This window comes from Strix aluco, chromosome 5 (genome assembly GCF_031877795.1).
Source record: "Strix aluco isolate bStrAlu1 chromosome 5, bStrAlu1.hap1, whole genome shotgun sequence".
NCBI classification, from domain to species: domain Eukaryota; kingdom Metazoa; phylum Chordata; class Aves; order Strigiformes; family Strigidae; genus Strix; species Strix aluco.
The window spans coordinates 2,861,916-2,876,743 of NC_133935.1; the positions used below are offsets into that span (position 1 = coordinate 2,861,916).

Consider the following 14,828-nt stretch of genomic DNA (forward strand, 5'->3'; position numbering starts at 1 on the left):
GTCATTCTGTCCAGTTATGAAAATTGCTATGAATGCAAATTACCTCTAGCTTTATAGAAGGCGTTTTCTGTTGAACGCCAGTTGTGCCTTCAATAGTGAAAGGCTTATCGAGTCATTCACATGGGAAAGCTGGTATAAGGGAAGGTCTTGATCTGTTACGTTGGAGGTTTCTACCTTAAACTAAGAAAGAAATCCATGGAAATATGTTTGAAACTTTAAGTGACCTACTCGCAACGTGCTTTAGCTTTGCTAAAAGATTTGTAAACCTTTTGACGAGTTTCATCTACTTTCCAGATGTCATCATAGAAACAAATGTAATATTACCATTTGCTATAAAAGCTTCCTGCAGCTCTATTAACAAGTTTCCCATGATGTAATTAGAAAGAAGGTGCAGTGTTTTCTTTGGCATCTGTGGGTAAAATGCTGTGCATACTTATGCTGCTATAAACCCAGGGCAACTCAGTTCATTTTAATGAAGTTATTTTGGACTTAGTTCCTGTGGAATTTGGCTATACCTTTATCTATAGCTGGTTATCTTCCCTGAGGGGCAAATACAACAAAGGTTGTACATTTTCTTTAGATTTTGTATGGGAAGACACTATTCTCAGCATCAAGGAGGTTGCTACTATGCTGGCCAAAGTAAATGCTGTAAAATCTTTTAGGTCCAGATTTAGGTAGAGTTTTCAGATGTGTCTATAACTTGTTTGATTGAGCTGGAGCATGTGCAAGTGCTGAAGTCAGGGCCTTCAAGACTCTCCTCTATGCCTCTTATTCCTCTCCGTTCACTAATCTGTTATGTGAGGTTCATGGTCAAGAGCCATTTTGGAGTAGGATGCCACATTTCTATACAAAAACATTTATCTCCTCCTCATTTGAGCCAACTGAAGTCTCTGGTATTAGCAAGGTTGGTGCTTGTGCTGGTTTCTTTGTACCACTGGTGTAGGTAGACAACTTTGGACTCTGATACCAAACACAGGCAGGTTCATTACTGTTTCTCACAAAAAACCAAAAACTGCTTTGGCCTTGGAATCTGCCTAACATTTCTCATCCAGAGAAGCCTGTACACAAATGGCCTTTGCATGAGGCCTTGTTGCCTTCTTTCTGATTTCTAAATGAATAACAAAGAAAAAGAAAAGGAACTAGAAGGGGAAAAAATTAAATTTTAATGGAAACACATTTCATCTTTTGTTTTCTGCTTGCCATAAAACATTAACATAGTAAACAAATTGATCTTTGCTGTTAAATTCTTTAATAACATACAGTATTTTGAGTTTTGTCATGGCTAAGGTATGGTTAAACCACATTGTGTTGCTGGTCACATTCAAACCTCTATTGTCACAGTTCTCTGACATCAAACTACATTTTTTAAAATAAAAGTTGCATGTAACCCACTTCTGTTCATAGACACCTTCATTAAAAGGTTGCCATTTGGGGGGCATCTCTCAGTACATTAGTGGTAATGGTGTTTTCTGACCAAAACTGCTTTTTCTTGGGACATAGTTCAAAGTCCATGCGTTCCCGTGGTCAGCCCCTGCTTTGTGCCATACAGTACCTTTCTGAATGCTGCACCCACACACGAGCAAAACTTTTATAGGATGCTCTGAAATGTTATATTCTAGACAGCTAATCCAATTTTAGGACTGTTACCATGGTGTTACAATAGCTGACAGAGCTATTTGAAATAGGGGTATGTAAAAAAAAGAGAGAAAGTGTCACTTTGGTCCACTTTTCAGAGTGGTTGGTGTTATAATATATAACCTTTTTTTTCTTTTTTAACGCAGTGTAGTTCACAATAATTTAAAATACTCTATAGACATTTAAACGATATACAATAATATAACTTAATTGGATTCCTCAATTGTACTTAACAAATACTATTCTAATATATTTACAGTATCTAGTACCATAAGACTGTGCATTACTGTATTTGGGAGCTTAATTTGCTTCCTGTCAAGAATGTAGTGAAAGTACAGTATATCACTATTATTCAACAGCAATACCCATGAATCAAAGGGACTTTAAATCATATGGAGTGACTCCAGCATTTTGGGGGGCCCCTGTTGACTTCTGTGGAGTTGCACTCATTCACGCCAAGGCTGGTATTTAGAAACCAACAGCAACAATGACAAAAATGGGCTCTTCAGTTTTGGATCGCTCCGTGGGAGACTCATCAAAGGGGTCTGATTTTCAGAGGATAAGTGCTTGGGGTCAGAAAGGCAGGTCCTCATGAGTGTTCAAACGAAGGTCCCCAAGTGGTTAGTTACTTTTGATAATACAGGCCCATAAATTACGGAGGTAACCCTGGCTCATTCACATATCCAGCATGGGAGCGGGCAGAGCGGTAGCTCCACCAGCCCCTTGCCCCAGGAGCACCGTGTGGTGTGGCAAGTGCTCCCATGTCAGGTGGGGAAGGCTCATGGCTGTGCAGCCCCTCAATAAAAGTAATAAAATGGAACAAAAGCTAGAAATGCAGATATGCAGACATTGGGAAATTTTTAATCCAAGTTTTCAGAAAATCAGGTAGGGACCCTTGCTACAAGCAAACATTTATGTGATTAAATTTGCTGTGTTAGAAGTGGGCATATCTGGCTCTTGGGATTAAAAACTCTAGATTTTTTTACAGTAGTAAAATATCTGAGGATTTTTTTAAAAATCTCTCATAGTGAAAAGGTGTGTGAATTAAAATTGAGTGCTGGTGTAAAAAGTCAGCTTCTTTCTTAACATTCATGTATTTACCAGGGGGTATGTTATTGCCAACCTTAGAATAACGACGACACAGACTAACTCAAATTTTAGCTTTCTTATGCTCGTGAAGCCACCACAGCTCACAGGTTGCAGCAACCTAGAGCTCAGCTACCGTATTTTTATTACCTTCTCAGTTCATACTAGGCATAAGTTATTTAAAACTATTGGTAGTATTAACTTTCAACCACTAAAGGCAAAATGCAATGCTTGGAAGATCCAGCTAGTGCATTTGACGGCAAAGCAAAACCTTTGATACTTGTCGAAGCGTGTCTTTGTATCCTAAAACTCCCTACGAGGAGCTGAGAGCAGGTGCTCCACGCCTCAAGCCTGAGTCTAAAAAGAGTCATTCTTATTCAGGAGGCAAGCGGGAAAAGTCTTTATCAAGCATTTGTAACCACAGTTTCGCGTGATCTTTTTGCTCAGTTCTGGTAATTGCTTAAGGCCTACAGTAATTGAACTCTCTAATAGTGGAGTGACAACAGATCAGTAGCATTGAAGAACTTAGGGAGAACCAAATACAAAAGTCATAAAGTCAGAGTTCCAATAAGTTTACATTTAGTACAGAATTAAGACATAGCTACCCGTTAGTGCTTAGAATTTTTTGATACTATTAAAAACATAAATAATTATTTTTAATGTTCATTCAAAGAGTTCCAGTGTCACTGGCAGCTGATGTAATTTTGTGAACGTTATTTTTTTCTGAACTGATAGTGGAGTGTTTCAGCCACAGATTTTGTCTCCCTACCAGTTGTTTTCTCTCTACCTGCTTTCTTAGAAATTTAGGTTTTTGCAGCAAGAGTGCTGTGTTCTAGTCAGTGAAGATTTCATTTCCTTAAAAAAAAAAGTCTTTATTTGCACAGGGCTCGGTGGTTTTGTTGTTGTAAAATAGGAGAAAGTGTCTTTTTCTTTTAAATTTCATGGGAGCTGCAATGCAATCAGCTTCTCTGATATGTATAACTTAAAACACATACTAGGAGAACTCTACAACACCCAGATTGTAGTTAAAAAAAAAAAAAAAGAGAGAGAGAAAGTTTCATGTGGTGGTCAACATCACCTTAATCCTGTTGCCCTGGTTTCCAAAGCAGTTACAACAGCCAGCCAGCCAAAATGCACCATCCTTAGAAGTGTAAGTAGTGGGGAGGGAGTGGTTGTGGTGGTGTTGGTTGGGGTTTTTTTCCCAAAGAAGATTAGATGTGCAAAATGATGCTGTCGTCGTTTGTTGTACTCCACTTTCTTCACTCGTGGTGATTTGTTCTGTTCGTTTGCACATGATGCCGTTATTTGCAGGTGAACACCTCTGTCCGCTCGCTACACGTGTTGCACTTCACAAAGCAGCACCAGTGGAATTTGCAATTACACTGCCACACCTTGGTGTACTGGTGTGTGTTGTACCCTCTTCCACAGCACATCATGTCACACCCATCCGCGTTGGGAGAGGTACGGTTGCAGAGTCGTCCCTGGGTACCGACGCTCCCCGTGGAAGCATCTTCCTCACAGTAGTTGGGTGACTTTTCGATATACACTAAATCCGTTTCCATGGGTTTCTGGTAACTCTTAATCTGCTTGATCTTCAGGAAGGTCGGCTGTCTTAGTCTACTGGCTCGTACCACCTCCACTTGCACTGCAGCATTGTATTTCTCTTTCAAAATATATCCAATCTCTCTGAATTTAGGAAGCGTGGTCCAGCAGGTCTTAGTTGTACAGGAACCTGAAACTCCGTGACACTTGCACTCCAATTTCATTCTCTCTTCGAGAACCTATGTGTACAGACATTTGCATGTTGTTACTTCAGGAAAACAGTATTGCAAGCTTGCCTAAACCTCAGTCTGTTCAGTTCATATGACTAGCCATTACTGCATTACTGCTGGTTGAAATTTTTCGAATGAATGCTTATCAATCTTCTCACCTCCCAGCAGAATGCTCGTAACACTTTTTGTTTTATGTGCCACCTGGTCGGAAACACAGTGTTTTGTCATTTCATTGGAAAACATTTGCATTCCGTTTCCAAATATTGGAGAATATTTACTTAAATTTCAGAAGACATGTCTTTAGAGCCAAAGTAATTCATGGGGCTTCAGTGACTTAAAAAAATATTGTCAAACCATTTTCATTTTGAAATTAGAAAAAAATACTGTTCTTTTAAAACATTGTAAGATGCAGAATATTTAATCTTAATTGCTTTAGGAATGTTTTTAAAAAATTTTGACCAGCTTTAATATCACAGAAATATATATATTGTGTGTCTGAATAGGTTCATGTTCACTGCACAATTAAAAATTTTGCCTATACCAGCAGTGGGAATACTAGCATACCTATTAACTATTCAACCCACAGAGCATACCATCCCCTTTAAAAGCAGCACTGCTTGCAGTATCTAGCCCGACTATCAAGCGAATGTTCACCCACAAATACATTTTTTGCACCAGGGCAGCAATTGCACAATGTTAGAGGAAATAAAATCCACTGAGGGTCCTGCTCAGCTGTGAGCCAAATTGAAATGGGAGCATTTATTATTGCTATTGTTAGGGGAGGTTAATCTAGCAGAGGTTAATCCAGCATGAAATGGTCCCTAGAAGGTACCCAGACTGGTGGGTGCTGGGGCTCACGCTCCGCTCCCGATCGCCCGCCTCCTGGCTGGCACATCCCTCCTTCCCTGGGCAGGGGTCTATGCCCGGGGGGAGGCAGGCAGATGCCCTCCCACTCCGTGTGCTCAGCAGAGGGGAAACCGGCCTCACGGAAGCGCCTCTCTGTTTTTCTGCCCTCACGCTACCACTTAAGCCTGACCACAATTACACCCACAGTCATCATTAGCTTATGAAAATCAGGGCCTAAGAACAAAGCAAACTGATCTTTCCCCTTCGCAATGGGATGCTAACAAAGAAATATGAGCTACCGAGCTTGTCTTAAAGCATTACTGATGCTGCAGACCATCTCCTGTAGTGGTTTCATTGCAGATCCCAGAACATGACTGAAATGGGCAAAGGATAAAAGGGCCGAAATCTGAGTACAATGGCATAATGAAGTAGAAGGGAAGTAAAAAATGCTTACTGCTTAAGAAACTGGCCTTAAAATAAAAGCTGTACAGATCTGGTTATCCCTGCAAATAGAGGGCACCCTCCTGAGTTGTTCGAGTTTCACTTAAATTGTATGTTTTGTTTTTTCCCAAATTTCTGGGGTTTCAATATTAAAGAGAATATTTGGTTTTGATTCTCCCTTGCCAACGTACAGTAGCAAGTACAAGATAGCTGAGCATCCTATTCAAAAATACCTTAGACCTTCGGGAACCACAGGCTTTTCCAAGGTCAAGGTCAAGTTAGCCTGAGGCAGAGAAGCTGATTTCCAGGAAGGGTTACTGGGTTAGGGAAGAAGTTCCTATAGCTGCAACTACTATAAAAAAGAAAATCAGCAAGGCTGCAATGAGCTGCTTTTTTGTGGACACTGGAAAGCCACTGACAGGCTGTATCACCTTCCTGTCTTCCTTACAGAAAAAAGCAAAAACTTGCCACCCTCTGCTGCAGCAGCAGCGTTTCAGTGGCAGCAGGTAGAGGGATACCTTATGAAATACTCCAGGGTCGTTCAGGGGTCTCCTCTGTGCAGAAGGACATGATTTTTCAAAGATCCCCAAACAACATTCCAATCCTTTTCCACAAATTTGGGTTAAAACAGTCTATTGGTATTTAGATGTGCATGTAGATATGTCTAAAAGTTTTGCTTGATATTACTGAAATATGTTTTTTTGAAACTAGCTTGTTCCTACAGCTTTCTCAACCACTGGTCAAGAAACCAGTGGCTGCATTGCAGCCACAAGAACTACAGCAAAATCCATGACAAAAGGTGAATGGAGGCAACCTTCTCTACACCTTCACCGAAGAGCACCAGGAGCTAAGGGCTTCCAGGAAAGCATTACCAAAGAGACGCATCTGCCACACCTGACTCATGCTCCTCTTCTCCCCAGGTAGTAAATCTTGGTGAAGAGTACATGTTTTGTCATGTTTTGCATGTGTTTCTGATGTCTGGTTTTTGGTTGAAAAGGCCAAGTCAGTAACTCGTTCAGAGAGTGGGACGAAGTGAAGCTTGTGAGGCTCCTTATGCTTCCCTGATACAACAGAACGTGTAATTTTTCCTGAAAGACAAAGATATCACCCATTCTGGTGTCCCAGGTGATATCTTTGTATATGCATGCATATGTATATATGGATGTGTGTGTGTATTTGGTTGAGATGCTGCCATTTATTTACAGCACTGCCTGGCACCTCTCTGTAGTGCAATCTCCAGCAACTTTATCCTAAGTCTTGCTTTCTTTTTTTGTTGTTGTCTTTCTGAAGGTCCAGTTTCATGACTCATTTTGCTGTACAGAAATCTGATTTCACTGCTGTATTTTTTCAGAAGTCGCCACTGTTTATGGTGGTGGAAGAACTTGCAAATGCAAGCCACACAGGCTCAAAAAAGCAGAACTTTCAAAAAGTATTAATTCATGATCCTGAAGCCAATCTCGCAGGTTTTTTTATTTTTTTGGAGGCTTCTCTCATGAATGTGGAATGCTTGGGGTTACAACACTGAGCGCAGGCCCAATCATCAGGTAGTTAAATTCCTGAATGCTATAATTTGCGTGCCCACAGTCAGCTGTGGGTATAGAATTGTGCCCAAAAACTTGGAGGTCAGGGAATACAAGGCTCAAGCTAAGCAGATTCTAAGCAACATTTTTTTTTTCCCTCTTTCCACCCAGATGCTGCAGAGCGTTCCTCTTTGCTGACAAGCCAGCACACTCTGGCTTTCCCAGAGGTACGTCTGTCTGCGCGGTATCTCGAGCAGCCTCCCACATGCCAGCAAGGTGTCACTGGACCTGGAAAGGTTGGCAGGATTTCACCTTGTTCCCTCAGTGCTGTGACTGAAGAGCAACTAACGTTTTTCTTCCTAAATGTCCCTCCAGCTCAGTTTTCCTCAGCAGAATTCCCATCAGACCTTTGACCCTGAGCCTTATTTGCTCACATCTAATGCACTATGCCAAGCTAGGTGCCTGATTAAAGATTGAAAATCATTAGCTCATATGACCCACTCTTGCAGCAGTTTCATTTGTCATATGTCAGTGCCTCGTATCTAATCTTAAGCGGTTTACAGCAAGATCTACCTCCCAGAGCAAATTCCCATCGTTGGACTGTGCTGCCTCAGACTAATCGTAGGAACATTCCTCAGGTCCCTTTTCCACATACAGGCCCACTCCCACCCCAGTATGATCTTGCCAAGTAAAATTTTCTAGCTACTGCTACTTTGTTAAATGAATTGTGAAATATAATGTTAAAGATTTCTTATCCCACATATTTTTATACCTATATAAATCATACACTGAAAATGCAATTTGAGGGTTGTCCGCTGCCAGTTAAGTAGAAAAAGACTTGCGAAGACTGAAATAAAGCAAAATGATAGGCATGAAAAGAAATTCGTTTTTTCAAGTTCCATATCTAGACCCAACTGCTTAACATCAGATACAGTTTCTGTACATATTAAAAATCCTATCTGGATAAAATATGTAAAAACAATAGTAACATTTTGTGTGTGTTTGTTTTGGCTTGCCTTTTCTGGTTTGTGTTTTCCTTAGTGGAAATGCACATTTTTGGACCAGATGTTGAATGTAACAAAATCCATATTACTTTTTGACTGCAGTATCAAAAAGAAATAGAAGACGTTAGGAGTTTTCCTCCATCAAATATGCAAGTGATCATCTTTTGTTTTGGGTAATAACAGTACCAGAAGAGATGGATCCTGGTCGCAAGATGTCACCACCCCTTTGATACTTGTGCGGCTGCAGCCGCGAGAGCTGATGGCTTGCAGATGATGTGTGGGCACTGGCTAACCTTAGTCTTGGTGCAGCCTGGGGTCCACTACTGCTGACAAAATGCTGATCTCATGGACCCATCTGCTGGGTTTGTTTGGGTTTGGGTTTGAACTCAGATAGGCAGAGGTGTAACTAATATTAGTAGGGTGTAATGCTGCTCTTCTAATACAAATGTCCTGAAAATATTCTTCATTAATAGCAGATCACAGAGCCCAGAATTGAGCAGTTCGTGCCGTCTCTCCTCACATTGTGCCCAGCCCTGTGAAGAGAAGACATGGAGCCAGCAGGAGAGGAATACAGGTGCTTCAGCTGCGTATTTTTCTTTCTGCCTCTCTGTGAGGCTGTTCCATCAAGCACCGCAACAGCGTTTATACTCTGTGGGATGGGAGATGAGGAACTGAATTACTATGCTCACTCCTTCTCTTGTCACATCTCTATTTTTCTTATCGTTTAGTTCAATGGGAGCAGGGAGCCTCTGCTTTGCAGCAGGTCAGTATCCAGCCACAGCATGAGATGGTTTTTCCCTGGCACTGGCTAGAGCTCAGCAGGGCTGGGGACCCTCTAAGTTGCCAAGAGGCATCAATTCACCTTCTCCAGCCCTTCACCTGCCTCCCTGTGTAAGGCATCCTCTCCCACAGTAGTCCCACTGAATGCATTTATAAACCTGAAGAAGACCCACTAGTCTCTTTACCCAAGTTCTCTTCTTGGCTAGCAGGAAATTAAACCTGGGATTTTGGGACCTGCTGCACATCAGATGAAAGTCCCTACTATTATGAGGATGGGCTATAGAGCCTAACCCATCTGTGCCTCTTCCCTACCTTCTAGAAGAGTAAATAGCTGCTAAGTTTGAGCAACAAACTGCTGCAATTGGTTAAAACTTTCAGAATTTTATTTTTACAGTGGAATGTTGCAAAAAGTGAAAGTCTGGAGAAGCACCCTTCAAATCATCCGCACATCAAGTATGATTGCAGTATTTCACTCTCTTTTCTATGGAATCTGTTGTAAAACTTAAAGGTAAAATTTTAAATATCGTCTGAAAGGGTTAAAAATATTTCATTGCTGTTTTTATTCCGTCAGGCAGCATAGAGATGTCAGGTTTGAGGGGGTGCAGTAATATTTTACTAGATGGATGATATCTTTCTTGCATACATTGCATGGTATGCATGGGCATGCGCATTTCTAGAATAAAACCATTTAGCAAGTCCTAAAATATTTGGCTATTCCCCCCTCTAATTTTAAAGCAAAATGTTCAAAAAGTAGGATAGTACCAGATGTAGCTTCTGGCAGTCAATGTTAAGGGTGTGTTTCTGGAAGAAAAAAATAGGCTGGTAAATCCAGCCCAACTGGAAGCAGGAGAACTATCCTCATGAGATTTTGAGCCAAAGCTTGCATATTCAGGACATATGGATAAGCATTAGTTATCCATCTAACCCACCCAAGCTGTAGCACCAAACTTTTTGAAATTGGAGTTAGAGCTGTCTGCAAATCACTTCAAGTGGGAAAGTGGAAAGTCTGCCATGAAGCACAACTATTGAAAGCTTTTCTCTCATGAGTGTTCTCACAAGGGATGTGCACTGAAATAGTTTGTCTCTTTTAGAAAAAGAAACTTTCAGAAAATGATGGAATCAGGGCTGTAAAACCTGGAAAGTCACATTTTTTAAATCGCTGAAATGTCTTAGGAAACAAACTCACATTTTTAAGAATATTTTAGGCTTATAAGAATATAAAATTAGTTGGCTTTCACTTTTGAAACCGGGATTCAGCCTCCACTGTGACTTTGGAGCATTTCATCCAGAGTCTTTTTCTGGGTATTGCTTCTAATCTTTATGTCCTGTTAGGTGACAGTCTGCAGCATGTTAGGGCATGCTGTGCATCTTGCAGAAGTGAGCTTATTAATTTAAATTTCATGTGAGGTGAAGTGAGCTAACACTTTCTTACATATTTTATGCACAAATATCACATAAATATGTATAAATATCCATAATTATGCACACACACACTCTACATATATATATGTGTGTGTATATATATATATATATATAATGAATGGTGACCAACAAATCACCTCATTAGTTGTCCTACAGCCAAAGCATGTCAGCAAAAAAACCCTTCCCAGTACCACAGTCCTGTGGCGCCAGGAACTGTGAGAATGAGCCATGGCTTAGATAGAAATGTTGTCCCAAGTAATTGAATAATCTCCTCTGAAGAGAGTCTGAATTATTTTTTTTTTCCCCACACTCTTATTGTTTCAAATGTAAAATAAGATGTTGTCATCTTCTAGGCATTCCAAAAAAACAACAAGAAAAACCCATCAACATTACAAAGGAATAAATATTGGGATGGTACCAGGCTGAGTTGCTGGCAGTCAGTGTGATGGGTGTGTTTCTGGAAGGGAAAGAAATAGGCCAGCTTTCCCCCACATAACCACAGTCATTGTCTATCATAAAAGGCTAATTGATTGATAAACTGTTAGAAACATTTATTTTCTTCTTTTTGGTAAAAGCTGTGATCTGCTACCAATTTGTCAGCTTGTTCTTTTAGCTCCCCCCTTAAAAACAAACAAACAGAAAACCCCATTTTTCCAATTGAGATTGCCCACGAGAGCCGGTCATTGTTTTGAAGCTTTCAACAAAAAGTTAAGATTAATGACATGCATTCCCAGATGTTACTATTTCTAAGTTCGTTTATCCAGACTAAAGATACTTGTTTCTAAAAATACATGGTAGAAAGCTGTCTCATAAAACAGCATCAAAGCTTACTTGGTTTTGTTGGTATTTAATTTTTCATTACTCTATCAAAGTTTTGCCCACAGATCTCTCTGTAATCATTCAGATTTGCAACAAGCCATTCTTTCAGTAACATTGGCATTAGACTTACACTAGTCTTCCTTCGGGGGCTTGTTTTCATTTACCACACTTGTACTTTCCATCCTGAATCATCGCGGCCATTTAGAAACCGATGGTGAAGTTAGCTACTTCGCTTTTTTACACAGCACGGCGCTGTTTTGCCACAAAGCATAAATCTTCCATCAGTAGTGTCTCATGTCACCAGGAATCACTAAGCATTTATTTCTTCCAAATGGCACCAATGGCAAGTTTATTATTTCGTCACTGGTGCTATTCATTACAAATTTATTAGAAAATTCACAAACTTGCCATTAGCTGAAACAATTCTTAGAAATGCAATGTAGAGCCATTAGGGGATGCAGTGCAGGGCAATTAGGGGATTCATTCTTTCCACAGTCGTCAGAAATTCCCTGAAAATCCTAAATATCATCTTCTTTTTTCCAAAGAGGTACTTTATCAGTGTTGTGCTCAGCATCTCAGCCCCAGACTCAAGTTAAAGAGCCCCCCAGAACTCTTTCTTCCCTCATCTCTTTGCAAAGTTTGTGCAATTATTTATACAGCGTGCTGCCTTTTCCTCAAAGAGAAATTCCTCAGGACCCTATTTTTAACAACAGTGAAATACCAGCAGGCCAGCTTTTGGGAACTTCCCTATGAGAGCAAAATATTATAGTCACTGCTCATAAATGCCTCTGACTCCCAGGCGTGTCTGGGACAAGTGCTGCGAGAGATTGAGGATGGGCAAGATTGGTGCTTGGCACATGAAAATAGTTTAAGAGAGCATCCAAATAATTGCTCTGGGGACAAAACTGGTGGTCAGAGTCATGGATAATGATCCTAGCCATGATCTTCTGGACACCTGGTAGAGGTCTAGAGAGGCCATCAAAGGCCTTCCACTGACTTCAGAGCAAGTTGAAAATAACTCTAGATGGGGTTGGGAGCTCTTTGCATCGTTTTTTTTCCTCATGTTTCTGTCTTAGGAGGGTCTGGGATTTAAAGAGAAGGCTAAAATGAAGATAGCAGATTTATTGGCTAAATACTGTTGCTTTTACCTAACTCAAAAAGCCAGTTTGGTATGACTGAATAAGAACTGTGATCCTTACCATTATAGGTGTAAATGCAGGTTATTTTAAATAGTGAAAGTGCTGTGAAATCTCTGCAGGAAGCTACAAAACCATATATTTCCTTTACTGCCTTGGCATTACCACCCTAAAGTTGAAAAGATTATCTGAGAACTTCTGAAGCAAGAAAAAAGTAAAAAAAATAATCTGAGTTGCCTGTGGTCTCCTTCCTACCTTTTATTTCTATTCATAACAAAGGTAAAATATCCTTACTTTGGTCCTTAATAATAGCCATCATGAACCAGTTTGGCTCCAAACTGTTTCCAAATTTTAAGACAAGTCACATGCAGATCAGCAGGATGGTACTGACAGTCTCACTCAGAGAGGTACAAGCTTTTCCCAGTTGTGTTGTGAGGTATTTGGAAGGGAAAAGAAAGATGATGGAGGTTCAGTGTTGTGCTTCAGCAAGTGTCCAGCCATAAATGCAGTTATTTCTGACTGGTGTGTGAATAAGGACTGTGTGGAATATGTCAGAATGACATCCACACATAAGCAAAATCTGGTTTCAGATCTTGTGCCAGGCTCACAATCCAATCTAGATTTACCCAGGACCCCCAAAACTGCCAAATTTCAGATTAATGTAGGTCAGATTTTAAGTTTGCCTGGATTCTCAGAAGGGAGTTGTGATTTCATGTTGAAATTGCACAAAAGTCTGTGGCTGCTTTTGGTCCAACCCAGAAACAAAGAAAACATATCCTAGTTTCCAGAGTTTTGTTCTAACCTTAAGTTTCAGTCAGTCTCGAATGCAAAATGTCTAATTTATACAAATAGCAGATGATCTCAGATGAAGCAAAATCACTATTATATACTGTACAACTTTGCATATTCATTTCACATGAATGTGTGTCATAGCACCAACATTATTTCTAAACATGACCCCCAAACTATCTTTTATATGAGCACATTCCTCGGGATTTGATGGATTGTACTTAAAAACAAAAACAAAAAGCTACACCAAATCCTTTCAATCATCCTTAGCTTTTGAAAGCAGTATGATACATTCATGATTACAATGAATATATATATGGGTTTAAATAACTACTGAAAAATGCAAACAACAAAGTGTGTAAATTCCAAAATACTATTTATAAAAAAGTGTATTTGGGGGAAAAAAACCCTATATTGTCAGTATTTACAAGCCTTTTTATTCCTGTCTCAAAAACATGAAAGTCAGTGTTATCATTTGGTTTTGAAAGAACATTTGCAAAAAATTAAGTTTTTAGAAATGTTAGAAGAAATGCATTTGCATGAATGCTGCTACCAGAAATATCTGTAAAAACACACACTTCTTTGGTTTGCTTATGTCCCCCTGCTTATGAAATTCTGATGAAGAGTAAAAATATAATTTGCTTAATAAGAATCAGCAATGTGGTCTAGTGGTTACTGGGCTATATTTAGAACGAGGGGACCTGGGATCAGTGTCTGGCTCAGATACTGAGCCGCCTTCTTGGGCAAGGGACTTCACTGCTCTCCTTCTACACATCCACTTTGGCTCTTTTGTCCCTCTTTCACATCTAGGCTGTAACACATTCAAAACAGGACATTCATCAGCATCTCTGTGGGGGTGGCACAGTGCCCACCACGGAGGGTTGCCAGTTTAAGCAGGGATGATAACGCATCTAGCGGTAATAAATGCTCCCTTGCAAGTTTAACATGTGGCTTCCATCTTCTTTTTGCATCCAAACACGATGCATGACACCGACATGAAGTGCCCAGGCTCAGAGAAGTGCTAAGACCTGGATAAGTGTTACGCGATAAGACCTGGAGCTGGTCTTCCAAGCTGCTGGTCTTCCAAGAGCACCTCATACAGCAATATGAGGTGCTTTCACATTATGAGGTGCTCTTAGACCCGTGGCAGCAAGTTTTTGGAAAGAAGACTGTGCCCTTCTTAAGGATGTTTTTCTGTCTGGCTCTTCAGTCAGCTGTCTCCTTCACATCTGAAGACCTCAGTACTCAACCATCATTTGGGTATCGATCCTGTCTCTACACTTGAGATTATGCCTGGTCTCTTTCATTGTGTTGAATTTATATAGTAATTTCATCCCAGTGGATAACTGCCCACACACCACCTTCAGCTACCTTCAATCCCCAGGAGGTTTTGTTGCATGGACTGAGTGTTAATAAAGGAAATACAGGCAGTAAGATAATTGTACTGCTTCTGTCACCACCAATTCAACCCTCTGTGCCCACCTCAGCATCTAGTGCTCAGTGTAGGACAGAAAGCACACGCTTTCAGAGGAGAAAATATCAGTCTAACTTTGGAGGCTAGGTGTGGAGGAGTGGTAT

General features: G+C 40.4%; 1 protein-coding gene across 1 annotated transcript in view; it reads right to left on the minus strand.

Moving 5' to 3' along the window:
* Nucleotides 1-1,139: 1,139 nt before the first annotated feature.
* The window catches only part of WNT7B (Wnt family member 7B), an 89,717-nt gene continuing 76,028 nt past the window's right edge, over nt 1,140-14,828 (minus strand). Inside the window, exon 4 of the mRNA XM_074825630.1 lies at nt 1,140-4,502. Coding sequence (XP_074681731.1) covers nt 4,023-4,502 — 480 coding nt within the window. The 3' untranslated portion in view covers nt 1,140-4,022. The remainder of the gene's footprint in view (nt 4,503-14,828) is intronic.